Consider the following 14,054-nt stretch of genomic DNA (forward strand, 5'->3'; position numbering starts at 1 on the left):
TGAGCGCCCATTTTCCCTATGCAAGAGTATGTTGCCCCTGTATCCACCATGAAAGGGAAATCTCTGTTTTGTATATTAACAGTGACGGTTGGCTCTTCCTTAGGTATCATCGAAATAGCCAATGCCACCGTTTCCCCCTCTGTCTTCTCTAGGCCTCCCTATTGCCAATAGGCAGAGGGTCCAACCCAAGGTCGGGCCGGACAATTTCTCATTCGATGTCCAGGTTGTCCACAGCTCCAACACTCATTAGAGGGTTGATCCCCTATTGGGGGTGTTGGTCCCATAGGCGGTCCCGCTTGACTGTTCCTGGGAGCTGAGTTCTGGAATCTGCTTCCAAATGAAGGTTGGCGAGATCCTCTTCGCCACCCTCCTCTTTGACCTTGAAAGTTCCGTGACTCTCCTCTCCACCATGACTGTAGGTGGGTCCATTTCCGGGTGTGCCAGTGCTATGGTAGTGATAGTGATGCTCCACTGGTGCTGAGACTTCTCCTGCAGCAGTGCTCCCTGCTGCTCCTTGGGGGCTCTGTGTGGCTGTTACCACAGGTGCCTGTAAGGTGGCAGCAGTGTTTGCCGTAGGGCCTGTGCTTGCCGACTCAGAAGGAACAGGGGTCATCATTGGTGCCTGGGTCTTTGTTTTTTCTTTCTTGACTTTGGTTAGCTCTCCCAACTGCATCTGCACCAATTTTTTCGTCAGGGATTTTGCTGCATCTTCTTCTTTTTGTTTTTCTTTCTTGTAGATTTCAAGATGGTGACAAATATGCTCAGAGTATAAAGCCCAATTCATTTTTGATAGTCCCACAACTCCATCTAGGGCTTTCTGAACCTCATCTGGTAGAGCCTTTTTTACAGTTATTTTAAACAGGATTTCAGTTGCTGGAGAATGGTTCCATGCATTTCCTGTTTCCTCCGCCCATCTCTTCTGGAATCGGTGCAGGAACTTCTTTGGGCACTCTTCAGGTGTCCACTCCTCAGGGTACTTTCTTCTCAGTCCTTCCCACATGGAGTTTCTATAGCGATTAAAGGGGACTTCATCATGTTGATTTGTGCCCATCATTTGTGTTAGTCCAACCTTTCCTGCTAATTCTTCAGTGTCATGTTTTCCCATGACATGCATTAGCAAGGCTTTTATGTCACCTAAAGACAAGGTTACCCCTGCAGTGCCTTCTTCTAAGGCAGTTATCCATCTCCCAGCTCCTTGGGTGATGTCTGGCAGTCTGTTGGCCAGCCCCACCATGTCTGTCCAGCTCCATGGGGTATACACATGATGACCATTTCTAACCACCAATGGGCATATGAGGTCTTCGTCCTCCTCTTCTTCTGTGCGGACTCCATACTGTCTTCCAGATCGAGTGCGACTGACTGGTTCCAGGCAGTCCATCCAGTCGGTTATATTCTGTTCTAAAGCCGCTATGTCTTTGGCTACACATTGTTGTCTTTGCCTGAGTCGGGCCTCTTTTGCAGTCTCAATGATGATCTCACCAGAAATTTTTCGGGTGGGTGGCTCTATAATGTGATTCCCTTGATTGGGCGTCGATTGTTGTAATATTCTTCTTTCCTCGGCGTCCCTATGTCTTTGTATTCTTTCCTTCGCTAGCCGAAGTTGCTCAGCTAGTTCTTCATTATCTCTTCTGGCCAGATCCAGTGTGTCACAGAAGCTCTTGTGCCACTCTTCGGAGCCTCTATAGCCTGTGAAGGTCCAGTCGGCTGACTTATGGTGGGAGGGGACGGTTTTCAGTGGACCTCGATGTGCAGGCGGAGCCTTCAGGTCTCTCTCTTTATCCTCGTCTGCCTCCGTGTCACTGTTATTTGTGGCCCCCCCTGCTGGTCGTGGTGTGCGACCACTTACTTTCGGACTTGGAGACCTTGTATGATCCATTTGACAGACTGAGGACCTGTCTCCTTGTGGCTCTCGAGCTTTTAGTGTCAGTGTGAATTTGCCCTCCACATCCATGCCTTGGTCCTCTTCACGAGTTCCTAATACAAATTGTCCAGCTGTCTTCCCCATATCATGACGTTTATATGGGGGTGGCTCTGCTTCCCAGCTCGGTGCACTGGCTTTAGTCTCTTTGGATCTTTCCTCTGTCATTTTTTCTCTTTTCTGCTGTAGCCTCTGTGCTTCCTGCTTGAACAAGGCCAAAACTTCTTTTTCTTCAGTGCGTTTTTTTGTTGTTTTTTACGTTCTTCTGCTGATCTTTAATTTCTTTTTTCTGTATTTCTACCGCAACTGCTTCACACATCACCGGATCAAATGATCCCACCAAAGGCCATTGCCTGCCCCCATGTGACCTTTTGTGCCACTTTCTCATACATTGGTTGGCCTTAGTGCGTTTTCCTGGATATTTTCTTAGTACTAAGTCTAGCGGGGTACTTTCCCGACCTTGACCTTGAGAGTTACCCATGTAACCCTGACAAACGCTATGTGAGGTGTTTCTATGGTGTTCTGGTAGTCCCTCAGGGGCTGTCCTGATCCAGACCAATAACTTGCTGGCTGTAACACCTGTTTTGTATTTTAAACCCTTAAAAGGATTAAATTTCCAACTGCTATGCCCGTCTTCTTTTTCTTTAACTAAATATGAAAATTTACCTGTTTCCCACCGAACCTTCCTTGGGACCACAGTCAGAGTCAACCTAGGAAACAGTTCTTCACCTGGATCGGTTGGTAGTGTTACTAAATGATTTAATGGTATGCTAAGTTCTTTATTAGGGTCAGCACAAAGCAGCTCCAGCCACGGGGTTAAACCCTGATGCCACAGACGTCTTATCAGCAGCTCCCAATTAATTAGAGGGAATTGTTCTTTCTTTTGCTTCAGATTGATTACCTTAGTAATCTGCCATAATTTCTGATTGATCTCTTGTTCGTCCTGCCAATGTTCTGCTCCTACCCTGTCAAAATAGGTCCTTTCCAGCCAAAAATGTGTCCTGATTCCCTGGGTTTCGATGTCTCCGTCAGTCAAGTAATGTTCTGGGAGTATTATTTCATCATCACTTAAGTCTCCCATCAAAGACTGTCCCAAGCATTGATCAGTCTGTCAGCTTTTTCACTATAATCTAAGCTTTAACTCTTTTGATTTATAACCAACTTTATTTATTTAATCCTCTTACAACCCTAACACCTCCTAATGTCTTTGCTCCCGACTTTCTATTTCCCTTCTAATTTTTATTTTATTATTTTTTTTTTTAACTTTCTGCTTCTCGTCTTTTTCTGCTATGTTTGTTTATTAGTTTTCTCTCTTTGAAATAATATCTACCTTCTCTGTATTTACATAGCACTCTTCTCCTGTCTTTTTCTTCACTGCCTCTGTTTCACACTTTCCTCTCTGCCTGTCATGCACCTCCCAAGTCCTCCTGTTGGGTCTAAATACCTCCCCCTCGTACTCTTTCACATTAATCTTGTATGTCAGCCAGCCTGCAAGTTCTCACAGCTTTACACAGATTACTCTCCACTCTCCCACACACCAATCTTCAAAAGCTTTATACACAAAAATTATTAAAAACAACTTTCTATATATCTCTATCTAGACTTCTGCCACTTTTCACTCCGCAGCTTTAAACAACCTTTTTATTCACTTAACACCAATGTGTTCTGTTTAAGCATGTATCTCTTCTTCACGTTAGACAGCTTCTCCGGCGCTGTCAGCAACTTCATATATTACTTTTTTACAAGCCCTCTTTGAGCGTACAATATTTCATTTACTTCTACGCCTTACCGCGCCTCGCGTGCGTATCCTGTGCTTAATATATTATTTTCACAAGCTCCTTTCTGAGCATACAATATTTCATTTATTTCTACGCCTTACCGTGCCTTGCGTGCGTATCCTGTGCCTTTCTGCACTTTCTTCTACCTTTTTTCACTTACTGAGCTCCTCGTGAGCTTAATGTGCCTTTGCACTGAAAATATTCTCTTTTTCTTTTCTTATAAAAAAACTCATATTACTGTGTACTTAATTACTTATTCTTCTCCCACGCCCCACAAACGTGTATTTGGTGCCTTACTGCACTATTTTCTGCTTCATTAATTCTCATGTATTCTGCACTAACTCTCTATTTATTTTATTAATTTTTTATAGTTTTTCTCTTTTCTTAAAAAATGACGTCCTTTATTGAGCTCTTTTACTTACTGTCAGCTGTGCTTCTTTGCACTTTTCTCTTTAAATCTCTTTATCACGTACGGTATTTCTACTGCGCCCCCTCAGGCGCTTATCTTGTGCTTTCTCTGCACGTATTCTCTTGTTAAACTCTTTTTTCTCACTTATTTCACTTCAGTCTCTGTTAAACTCTTTAAATAACCTTGTATTACCTTGTATCTATTTGTCAGTATACTCCCCTAAATTAACCCCTACAGCGCATGCTATCAGCCGGCACGTTAGTAACGAATTTCAACACCAATTATTCCCCAAGCATCCAGGTTAGTTCTCCACGCACTCTTTCCGCACCAGAGTTCATGAACATTCCTGAACTTTCACTCACATAGACATTCTTTTTCCCGGGAACACACACACCTTCTGAGCATTTTATCTACAAGGCCTGATAATTTTCAATCTTATCTTTTTTTAGTCTCTTATCAATTTTCTTAGTCCAGGTTCTTTTGGGTAAGAGGCAATTAAAAAATATCACCTGTCAACTTGGGCGGAAATCCCGACTCACTCCTCCAGATCGTGCAGAAATTATAAAAGGTTTCTGCTTACCTTTTAGTCGTGATCACTGTTATTTACGGTCTGGAGGGATGAGCTGGACTGCCCCAGGCTGCCGGAATGCCCCTGGACCCTCCTGAAGCTGGCTCGCCAAGTTCTGTCGCGGCTCGTCTTTTTGGTCTTCTCAGGATGTCGTCTTTTAGATAACACAAACTAATTGCAAGTGATATGCTAGAAAGAGGACACAACACTTTAGAATAATTCAGCCTTAAGCAAGATAAAATGCACAGAGTTTTTAAGTTTATTTAAGCCTTCGACACAAAGCTTAGACAAACTGAGCCCTCTAGAGAGACTGAATATGACAACCGCGCTCGTCTATTTATTGGAGACCCGCGGGCATCGCTCCTCCTTCGACTTTTTTATTTATTTCATTCCCAAGACATGGTTTTCTATTGGAAGCGTCCTCTAGTGAACCCTAAGCAGGTGTTAGGCCATTATTTCAATGTGACAAACGCTCCCATTAAAACATGAAGGATTTACAACTGATTTTTTTAAAAGACCTTCAGCCACAGGTGCAGCTGGCCTGAGGCCCCCTCCGCACGTGGCCTCAGCCACACGTGCAGCTGGCCTGAGGCCCCCGCACGTGGCCTGCGGGAAAGCACCTAAAAGGCCTTGGAAAGCCCCTGACAGACTAAATGACTAATAGAGCCCTTTTTTTGGGTTGAACACCTGCTAGTTCAACCAGAGGACATACAGTTCAGATCAGGACACTTGATAGTTCATCACAGTTCAAATATGGACCTAAAAATTCTTCTACACCATCAACATGTCTATTAGACCCCATTCCTACCAGGCTGCTCAAGGAAGCCCTACCATTAATTAATGCTTCAATCTTACATATGATCAATCTATCTTTATTAGTTGGCTATGTACCACAGGCTTTTAAGGTGGCAGTAATTAAACCATTACTTAAAAAGCCATCACTTGACCCAGCTATCTTAGCTAATTATAGGCCAATCTCCAACCTTCCTTTTCTCTCAAAAATTCTTGAAAGGGTAGTTGTAAAACAGCTAACTGATCATCTGCAGAGGAATGGTCTATTTGAAGAGTTTCAGTCAGGGTTTAGAATTCATCATAGTACAGAAACAGCATTAGTGAAGGTTATAAATGATCTTCTTATGACCTCAGACAGTGGACTCATCTCTGTGCTTGTTCTGTTAGACCTCAGTGCTGCTTTTGATACTGTTGACCATAAAATTTTATTACAGAGATTAGAGCATGTCATAGGTATTAAAGGCACTGCGCTGCGGTGGTTTGAATCACATTTATCTAATAGATTACAATTTGTTCATGTAAATGGGGAATCTTCTTCACAGACTAAGGTTAATTATGGAGTTCCACAAGGTTCTGTGCTAGGACCAATTTTATTCACTTTATACATGTTTCCCTTAGGCAGTATTATTAGACGGCATTGCTTAAATTTTCATTGTTACGCAGATGATACCCAGCTTTATCTATCCATGAAGCCAGAGGACACACACCAATTAGCTAAACTGCAGGATTGTCTTACAGATATAAAGACATGGATGACCTCTAATTTCCTGCTTTTAAACTCAGATAAAACTGAAGTTATTGTACTTGGCCCCACAAATCTTAGAAACATGGTGTCTAACCAGATCCTTACTCTGGATGGCATTACCCTGACCTCTAGTAATACTGTGAGAAATCTTGGAGTCATTTTTGATCAGGATATGTCATTCAATGCGCATATTAAACAAATATGTAGGACTGCTTTTTTGCATTTGCGCAATATCTCTAAAATTAGAAAGGTCTTTTCTCAGAGTGATGCTGAAAAACTAATTCATGCATTTATTTTCTCTAGGCTGGACTATTGTAATTCATTATTATCAGGTTGTCCTAAAAGTTCCCTGAAAAGCCTTCAGTTAATTCAAAATGCTGCAGCTAGAGTACTGACGGGGACTAGAAGGAGAGAGCATATCTCACCCATATTGGCCTCTCTTCATTGGCTTCCTGTTAATTCTAGAATAGAATTTAAAATTCTTCTTCTTACTTATAAGGTTTTGAATAATCAGGTCCCATCTTATCTTAGGGACCTCATAGTACCATATCACGCCAATAGAGCGCTTCGCTCTCAGACTGCAGGCTTACTTGTAGTTCCTAGGGTTTGTAAGAGTAGAATGGGAGGCAGAACCTTCAGCTTTCAGGCTCCTCTCCTGTGGAACCAGCTCCCAATTCAGATCAGGGAGACAGACACCCTCTCTACTTTTAAGATTAGGCTTAAAACTTTCCTTTTTGCTAAAGCTTATAGTTAGGGCTGGATCAGGTGACCCTGAACCATCCCTTAGTTATGCTGCTATAGACTTAGACTGCTGGGGGGTTCCCATGATGCACTGAGTGTTTCTTTCTCTTTTTGCTCTGTATGCACCACTGGAGGTTTCTTCCTGTTAAAAGGGAGTTTTTCCTTTCCACTGTCGCCAAGTGCTTGCTCACAGGGGGTCATTTTGACCGTTGGGGTTTTTCCGTAATTATTGTATGGCTTTGCCTTACAATATAAAGCGCCTTGGGGCAACTGTTTGTTGTGATTTGGCGCTATATAAATAAAATTGATTTGATTTGATTTGACAATATCAATGTCCCTGACCTCCCTCAGGATCTGGGAGAAGCTTCTTTGGAAGTACAAGTTGAAGGTCGTCTGCATAGGCTCTTCCACCAAACATTCCCAGAAAACTCTCACAACATGTTTAGGTCTTCCAGGTCGGCTCAGCGGCTTACCCCACCATCTGAGCTTCCTCATCACCAGGTGGTGATCAGTTGACAGCTCCACCCCTCTCTTCATCCGAATGTCATAGACACATGGTTGCAGGTCTTATGACACGATTACAAAATCAATCATCGACCTTTGGCCTAGGGTGTTCTGGTACCACGTGTATTTATGAGCACGCTTGTGCTAGAACAAGGCATTTGTTATGCGTAATCCATGCTCAGCACAGAAGTCCAACAACAAAACACCACTCAAATTCAGATGGGGGGGTATTCCTCCCAGTCACTCCCCTCCAGGGTTCTCCATTGTGGCCAACATGAATATTGAAGTCCCCCAGTAGAACTAAGGAGTGTTCAGCAGGAACCTTTTCTAGGATCCCACTCAGAGTCTCCTAGAAGGGTGGATACTCTGAACTGAATCATTCAGATTCCTCTCTGTGATACGAAGAAGAGGCAACCCTTTCATTTGCCGGGGAAAACTCCAAAATAACGGCACTCAGCCTTACACCTGCCCAGAACCTCTCACCCTGGACAACTCTAGAAAAAGAGAAGAGTCCAGCCCCTTTCCAAGAGTATGTTTCCAGAGCCCATGCTGCATGTAGAGGTGAGCCCAACTATTTCTAGTTTGTATCGCTCATCCTCCCGCACATGCTCAGGCTCCTTCCCCACCAGAGAGGTAATGTTCCATGTTACCAGAGTCAAGTTCCATAACAGAGTGTCAGTCCGTGTGGGCATTTACCCCACCCAATGCCAAAAGAACAGTGCACTAGACCAATAAATGATGAGTGGGTCAGGCAGTGTGCTGGAGCCTCACCACAACATTGTTGGATGTGTGTGGTGTTACAAAGCTGGACAAAATAAATGAGCTGAGTAACAGAGAGACTCATCAGTCTCACAGAGACTCTGAGGCCTGCCGATGCCGGCGTTTATCCTCAGATACCACAGGAATAAGACAAATGGTAAAAAGTAAAGTTCTAAATTCATGACAAAAGCCCTCCATGACAGCTAACAACACAAAAATCCTGTTCATCCTTTGGTTTATCTTCTCCTCCTCTCTTCATTCCTACAGGAGGTGCCGGCTTCCTGTCTTCAGGACAGCGTATTCCTGGAGGAGGAAAATGTACGAGTTGGTTTGCTCTTTGCTTCCAAAGCACTGGTCCAGCTGTTGGTCAACCCTTTCGTTGGACCGCTGACTAACAGGTATCTGATTTTAATAACGGTTATCAGAGCAGCTGGGGCTGTATTAGCAGTAACACTGCCCCCTCTCTGCAGGATTGGGTATCACATCCCCATGTTCGCTGGCTTCATCATAATGTTTGTGTCCACCATCAGTAAGTGTTCTCTCTCTCACACACACACACACACACACACACACACACACACACACGTGAGTGCGAGTGTGTGTGCGAGGAGGTGTGAATGGCTCTAATTTCTGTAATTTTGTGTCAGTGTTTGCATTCTCAGGAACGTACGCGCTGCTGTTCTTCGCTCGCTCTCTACAGGGAATCGGCTCGTCCTTCTCCTCTGTGGCAGGTCGACTCACCAACACACACTTACAACCACAGCTAGTCCACAAACACACCACCAGACTGGTTCCACCACAGGGGCTCGGCCCTGAGGGCTCAGCAACCTGGTTCCTGGGTATCAGTGAGTCAGAGAACCGGTTCCTGAGAATGGTCCAGGTTTCTGTGGTGGACAAGCAGCTGGTTTGGATGGCTGTTTCCTAAGATGATGTGAGATCGTTGTGGTGTATCTGGTGTCAGGTCTGGGCATGCTCGCCAGCGTGTACACGGATGACGAGAAGCGCGGCATTGCCATGGGGATCGCTCTGGGAGGACTGGCTATGGGAGTCCTGAGTGAGACACATTTCAGTCACACACACAAAAAAAATAAAGGCATTAAAATGGTTCTTCAGAGTGGTGCTAGAGAAGAACTATTTCTGGTTCCACAAAGAACTATTTTCTTAAACGCTTCTTGAAGAAACCCACAAAGGTACCATCACAAAGTGGTTCTTCAAATAACCTTTTCCAGTTCTTTGAAGAACTGATTAAAAAAGTTCTCTGTGGGCCTGAAAACATTTGCATTTATAATTTATTGTTACTGTGCATTTGTTTCTTTGTGTGTGTGTGTGTGTTTTGCAGTTGGAGCTCCCTTTGGCAGTGTGATGTATGATTTTGTGGGGAAGAGCGCCCCCTTTCTGATCCTAGCCTTCCTGGCGGTATTTGATGGAGGTAAGAACAGAGATGACTGGCCAGCAGAGGGCGCTCTAGAGGCTCTAGAGCACATTTTAAAATCTCACAAGTTTCTTGACGATGGCTCTTTGATGTTCTGCAGCGTTGCAGCTGTGCATCCTGCAGCCGTCAAAGATCTGTCCCGGGGTGAGTCCACGTTAACATATCCTGGCCCGATAATCCCAGAGTTGATGGTCCACTGACAAACGTTTATGTGTTTCAGAGCGTGGAGGGGACGCCGATTCTGACGCTGTTAAAAGATCCCTACATCCTGATCAGCGCAGGTATGTCTTATACCACTAGGGGGCAGTACACCTTTTTGACAGACAGTTTTGTGATGTACAACAATCAGTCCTTAGTTCATTCAGCGTGTTGCAGGTTCAATCCCTCCAGTCTTCTGTGGTCTCATCAAAATAACAACAAACATTTTGGCCACAACTTTCAAATTCAGTTAAATTTAATTGTAATTTGAGCTGGATGTTGGTGGATTTTATGAGACATTTTGCATTGGTGATTTTGCCCTGAGGCTGAGCCACATGACATGTTTATACTTTTGAGGTGACGCTTATAAACTGTTGTGTGTTTGTGTGCAGGTTCTCTGTGTTTCGCTAACATGGGTGTGGCCATTCTGGAACCAACACTCCCCATCTGGATGTTACAGACTATGTGCTCACCAAAATGGCAACTTGGTACCTTTGGTTATTTATTCTTTGTTTATTGTTTATATGGTACAACCACAAAAACATGTGGTGTCAACTGTGCAGGCATGTCCTGTTGGTTGTTGTTACATTGTGTGTCCTGTTGTGTGTACTGTTGGTTGTTGTAATGCTGTGTGTCCTGTTGGTTGTTGTTACATTGCGTGTCCTGATGGTTGTTGTAATGTTGTGTGTCCTGTTGGTTGTTGTAATGTTGTGTGTCCTGTTGATTGTTGTTACGTTGTGTGTCCTGTTGGTTGTTGTTATGTTGTGTGTCCTGTTTATCGTGTTAGTCGTTGTAACGTTGTGTGTCCTGTTGGTTGTTGTTACGTTGTGTGTTGTGTTGGTTGTTGTTACATTGTGTGTCCTGTTGGTTGTTGTTATGTTGTGTATCCTGTTGTGTGTACTGTTGGTTGTTGTAATGCTGTGTGTCCTGTTGGTTGTTGTTACATTGCGTGTCCTGATGGTTGTTGTAATGTTGTGTGTCCTGTTGGTTATTGTTACGTTGTGTGTCCTGTTGGTTGTTGTAATGTTGTGTGTCCTGTTGGTTGTTGTTACATTGTGTGTCCTGATGGTTGTTGTAATGTTGTGTGTCTTGTTGGTTGTTGTAATGTTGTGTGTCTTGTTGGTTGTTGTTACGTTGTGTGTCCTGTTGGTTGTTGTTATGTTGTGTGTCCTGTTGTGTGTCGTGTTAGTTGTTGTAACGTTGTGTGTCCTGTTTGTTGCTACGTTGTGCGTTATGTTGGTTGTTGTTACATTGTGTGTCCTGTTGGTTGTTGTTACATTGTGTGTCCTGTTGTGTGTGCTGTTGTGTGTCTTGTTGGTTGTTGTGGCGTTGTGTGTCCTGGTGGTTGTTGTAATGTTGTGTGTCCTGTTGGTTGTTGTTACGCTGTGTGTCCTGTTGGTTGTTGTGATGTTGTGTGTCCTGTTGGTTGTTGTTACATTGTATGTCCTGTTGGTTGTTGGTACGTTGTGTGTTGTGTTGGTTGTTGTTACGTTGTGTGTCCTGTTGGTTGTTGTTACATTGTGTGTCTTGTTGTGTCTCCTATTGGTTGTTGTTTCGTTGTGTGTCCTTTTGGCTGTTGTTACATTGTGTTCTGTTTGCTGTTGTTACATTGTGTGTCCCATTGTTTGTCGTTGTGTGTCCTGTTGGTTGTTGTTATGTTGTGTGTCCTGTTATGTGTCCTGTTGGTTGTTGTAACATTGTGTGTCCTGTTGGTTGTTGTTACGTTGTGTTACATTGTGTTATGTTGGTTGTTGTTACATTGTGTGTCCTGTTGGATGTGTGTCCTCTTGTGTGTCCTATTGGTTGTTGTTACATTGTGTGTCCTGTTGTGTATCCTGTTGGTTGTTGTGATGTTGTGTGTCCTGTTGATTGTTGTTATGTTGTGTGTCCTGTTGGTTGTTGTTATGTTATATGTCCTGTTGGTTGTTGTAACGTTGTGTGTCCTGTTGGTTATTGTTACATTGTGTGTTCTGTTATGTGTCCTATTGGTTGTTGTTACATTATGTGTCTTGTTGGTTATTGTTATGTTGTGTGTCCTGTTGGTTGTTGTTACGTTGTGTGTCCTGTTGGTTGTTGTAATGTTGTGTGTCCTGTTGGTTGTTGTTACATTGTGTGTCCTATTGGTTGTTGTAACGTTGTGGGTCATGTTGGTTCTTGTAACGTTGTGTGTCCTGTTGGTTGTTGTAATGTTGTGTGTCCTGTTGGTTGTTATGACGTTGTGTGTCCTGTAGGTTGTTGTTACATTATGTGTCCTATTGGTTGTTGTTACGTTGTGTCCTGTTGGTTGTTGTTACGTTGTGTGTCCTGTTGGTTGTTGTGCCGCTGTGTGTCCTGTTGGTTGTTGTTACGTTGTGTGTCCTGTTGGTTGTTGTTAAGGTGTGTGTCCTATTGGTTGTTGTAATGTTGTGTGTCCTGTTGGTTGTTATGACATTGTGTGTCCTGTTGGTTGTAACATTGTGTGTCTTGTTGGTTGTTCTTACGTTGTGTGTCCTGTTGGTTGTGCATCCTGTTGTGTGTCCTGTTTGTTGTTGTTACGTTGTGTGTCCTGTTGGTTGTTATGACATTGTGTGTCCTGTTGGTTGTAACGTTGTGTGTCCTGTTGGTTGTTGTAACGTCGTGTGTCCTGTTCTGTGTCCTGTTGGTTTTTGTAACGTTGTGTGTCCTGTTCTGTGTCCTGTTGGTTGTTGTAATGTCGTGTGTCCTGTTGTGTGTCCTGTTGGTTGTTGTGACATTGTGTGTCCTGTTTGTTGTTACATTGTGTGTCCTGTTGTGTGTCCTATTGGTTGTTGTTACATTGTGTGTCCTGTTGGTTGTTGTTACGTTGTGTGTCCTGTTGGTTGTTGTTATGTTGTGTGTCCTGTTATGTGTCCTGTTGGTTGTTGTAACATTGTGTGTCCTGTTGGTTGCTGTTATGTTGTGTCCTGTTGGCTGTTGTTACATTGTGTTCTGTTGGCTGTTGTTACATTGTGTGTCCTGTTGGTTGTTGTAATGTTGTGTGTTCTGTTGGTTGTTGTGATGTTGTGTGTCCTGTTGGTTGTTATTACATTGTGTGTCCTGTTGGTTGTTGTAATGTTGTGTGTCCTGTTGGTTGTTGTGATGTTGTGTGTCCTGTTGGTTGTTATTACATTGTGTGTCCTTTTGGTTATTGTAACGTTGTGTGTCCTGTTGGTTGTTGTTACGTTGTGTGTCCTGTTGGTTGTTGTAATGTTGTGTGTCCTGTTGGTTGTTATTACATTGTGTGTCCTTTTGGTTATTGTAACGTTGTGTGTCCTGTTGGCTGTTGTTACGTTGTGTGTCCTGTTGGTTGTTGTAATGTTGTGTGTCCTGTTGGTTGTTTTGATGTTGTGTGTCCTGTTGGTTGTTATTACATTGTGTGTCCTTTTGGTTATTGTAACGTTGTGTGTCCTGTTGGTTGTTGTTACGTTGTGTGTCCTGTTTGTTGGCTGTTGTTACATTGTGTTCTGTTGGTTGTTGTAATGTTGTGTGTTCTGTTGGTTGTTGTGATGTTGTGTGTCCTGTTGGTTGTTATTACATTGTGTGTCCTTTTGGTTATTGTAACGTTGTGTGTCCTGTTGGTTGTTGTTACATTGTGTGTCCTGTTGGTTGTTGTAATGTTGTGTGTCCTGTTGGTTGTTATTACATTGTGTGTCCTGTTGGTTGTTGTAATGTTGTGTGTCCTGTTGGTTGTTGTGATGTTGTGTGTCCTGTTGGTTGTTATTACATTGTGTGTCCTTTTGGTTATTGTAACATTGTGTGTCCTGTTGGTTGTTGTTACTTTGTGTGTCCTGTTGGTTGTTGTAATGTTGTGTGTCCTGTTGGTTGTTATTACATTGTGTGTCCTTTTGGTTATTGTAACGTTGTGTGTCCTGTTGGCTGTTGTTATGTTGTGTGTCCTGTTGGTTATTGTAACGTTGTGTGTCCTGTTGGTTGTTGTTACGTTGTGTGTCCTGTTTGTTGGCTGTTGTTACATTGTGTTCTGTTGGCTGTTGTTACGTTGTGTGTCCTGTTGGTTGTTGTAATGTTGTGTGTCCTGTTGGTTGTTGTGATGTTGTGTGTCCTGTTGGTTGGTATTACATTGTGTGTCCTTTTGGTTATTGTAACATTGTGTGTCCTGTTGGTTGTTGTGACGTGTGTACTGTTGGTTGTTGTGACGTTGTGTCTCCTGTTGGTCGTTGTTACATTGTATGTCCTGTTGTGTGTCCTGTTGGCT

At 43.3% G+C, this 14,054-nt stretch overlaps 1 protein-coding gene across 1 annotated transcript in view; it reads left to right on the top strand.

Moving 5' to 3' along the window:
• LOC117511347 (chromaffin granule amine transporter) overlaps window positions 1–14,054 on the top strand; it is a 79,650-nt gene that overhangs the window by 33,085 nt on the left and 32,511 nt on the right. The window contains exons 5-12 of the mRNA XM_034171384.1: window positions 8,482–8,612; window positions 8,685–8,743; window positions 8,862–8,945; window positions 9,176–9,268; window positions 9,554–9,643; window positions 9,747–9,790; window positions 9,867–9,927; window positions 10,237–10,332. Coding sequence (XP_034027275.1) covers window positions 8,482–8,612; window positions 8,685–8,743; window positions 8,862–8,945; window positions 9,176–9,268; window positions 9,554–9,643; window positions 9,747–9,790; window positions 9,867–9,927; window positions 10,237–10,332 — 658 coding nt within the window. The remainder of the gene's footprint in view (window positions 1–8,481; window positions 8,613–8,684; window positions 8,744–8,861; window positions 8,946–9,175; window positions 9,269–9,553; window positions 9,644–9,746; window positions 9,791–9,866; window positions 9,928–10,236; window positions 10,333–14,054) is intronic.

This window comes from Thalassophryne amazonica, chromosome 5 (assembly GCF_902500255.1).
Source record: "Thalassophryne amazonica chromosome 5, fThaAma1.1, whole genome shotgun sequence".
Lineage (NCBI taxonomy): Eukaryota > Metazoa > Chordata > Actinopteri > Batrachoidiformes > Batrachoididae > Thalassophryne > Thalassophryne amazonica.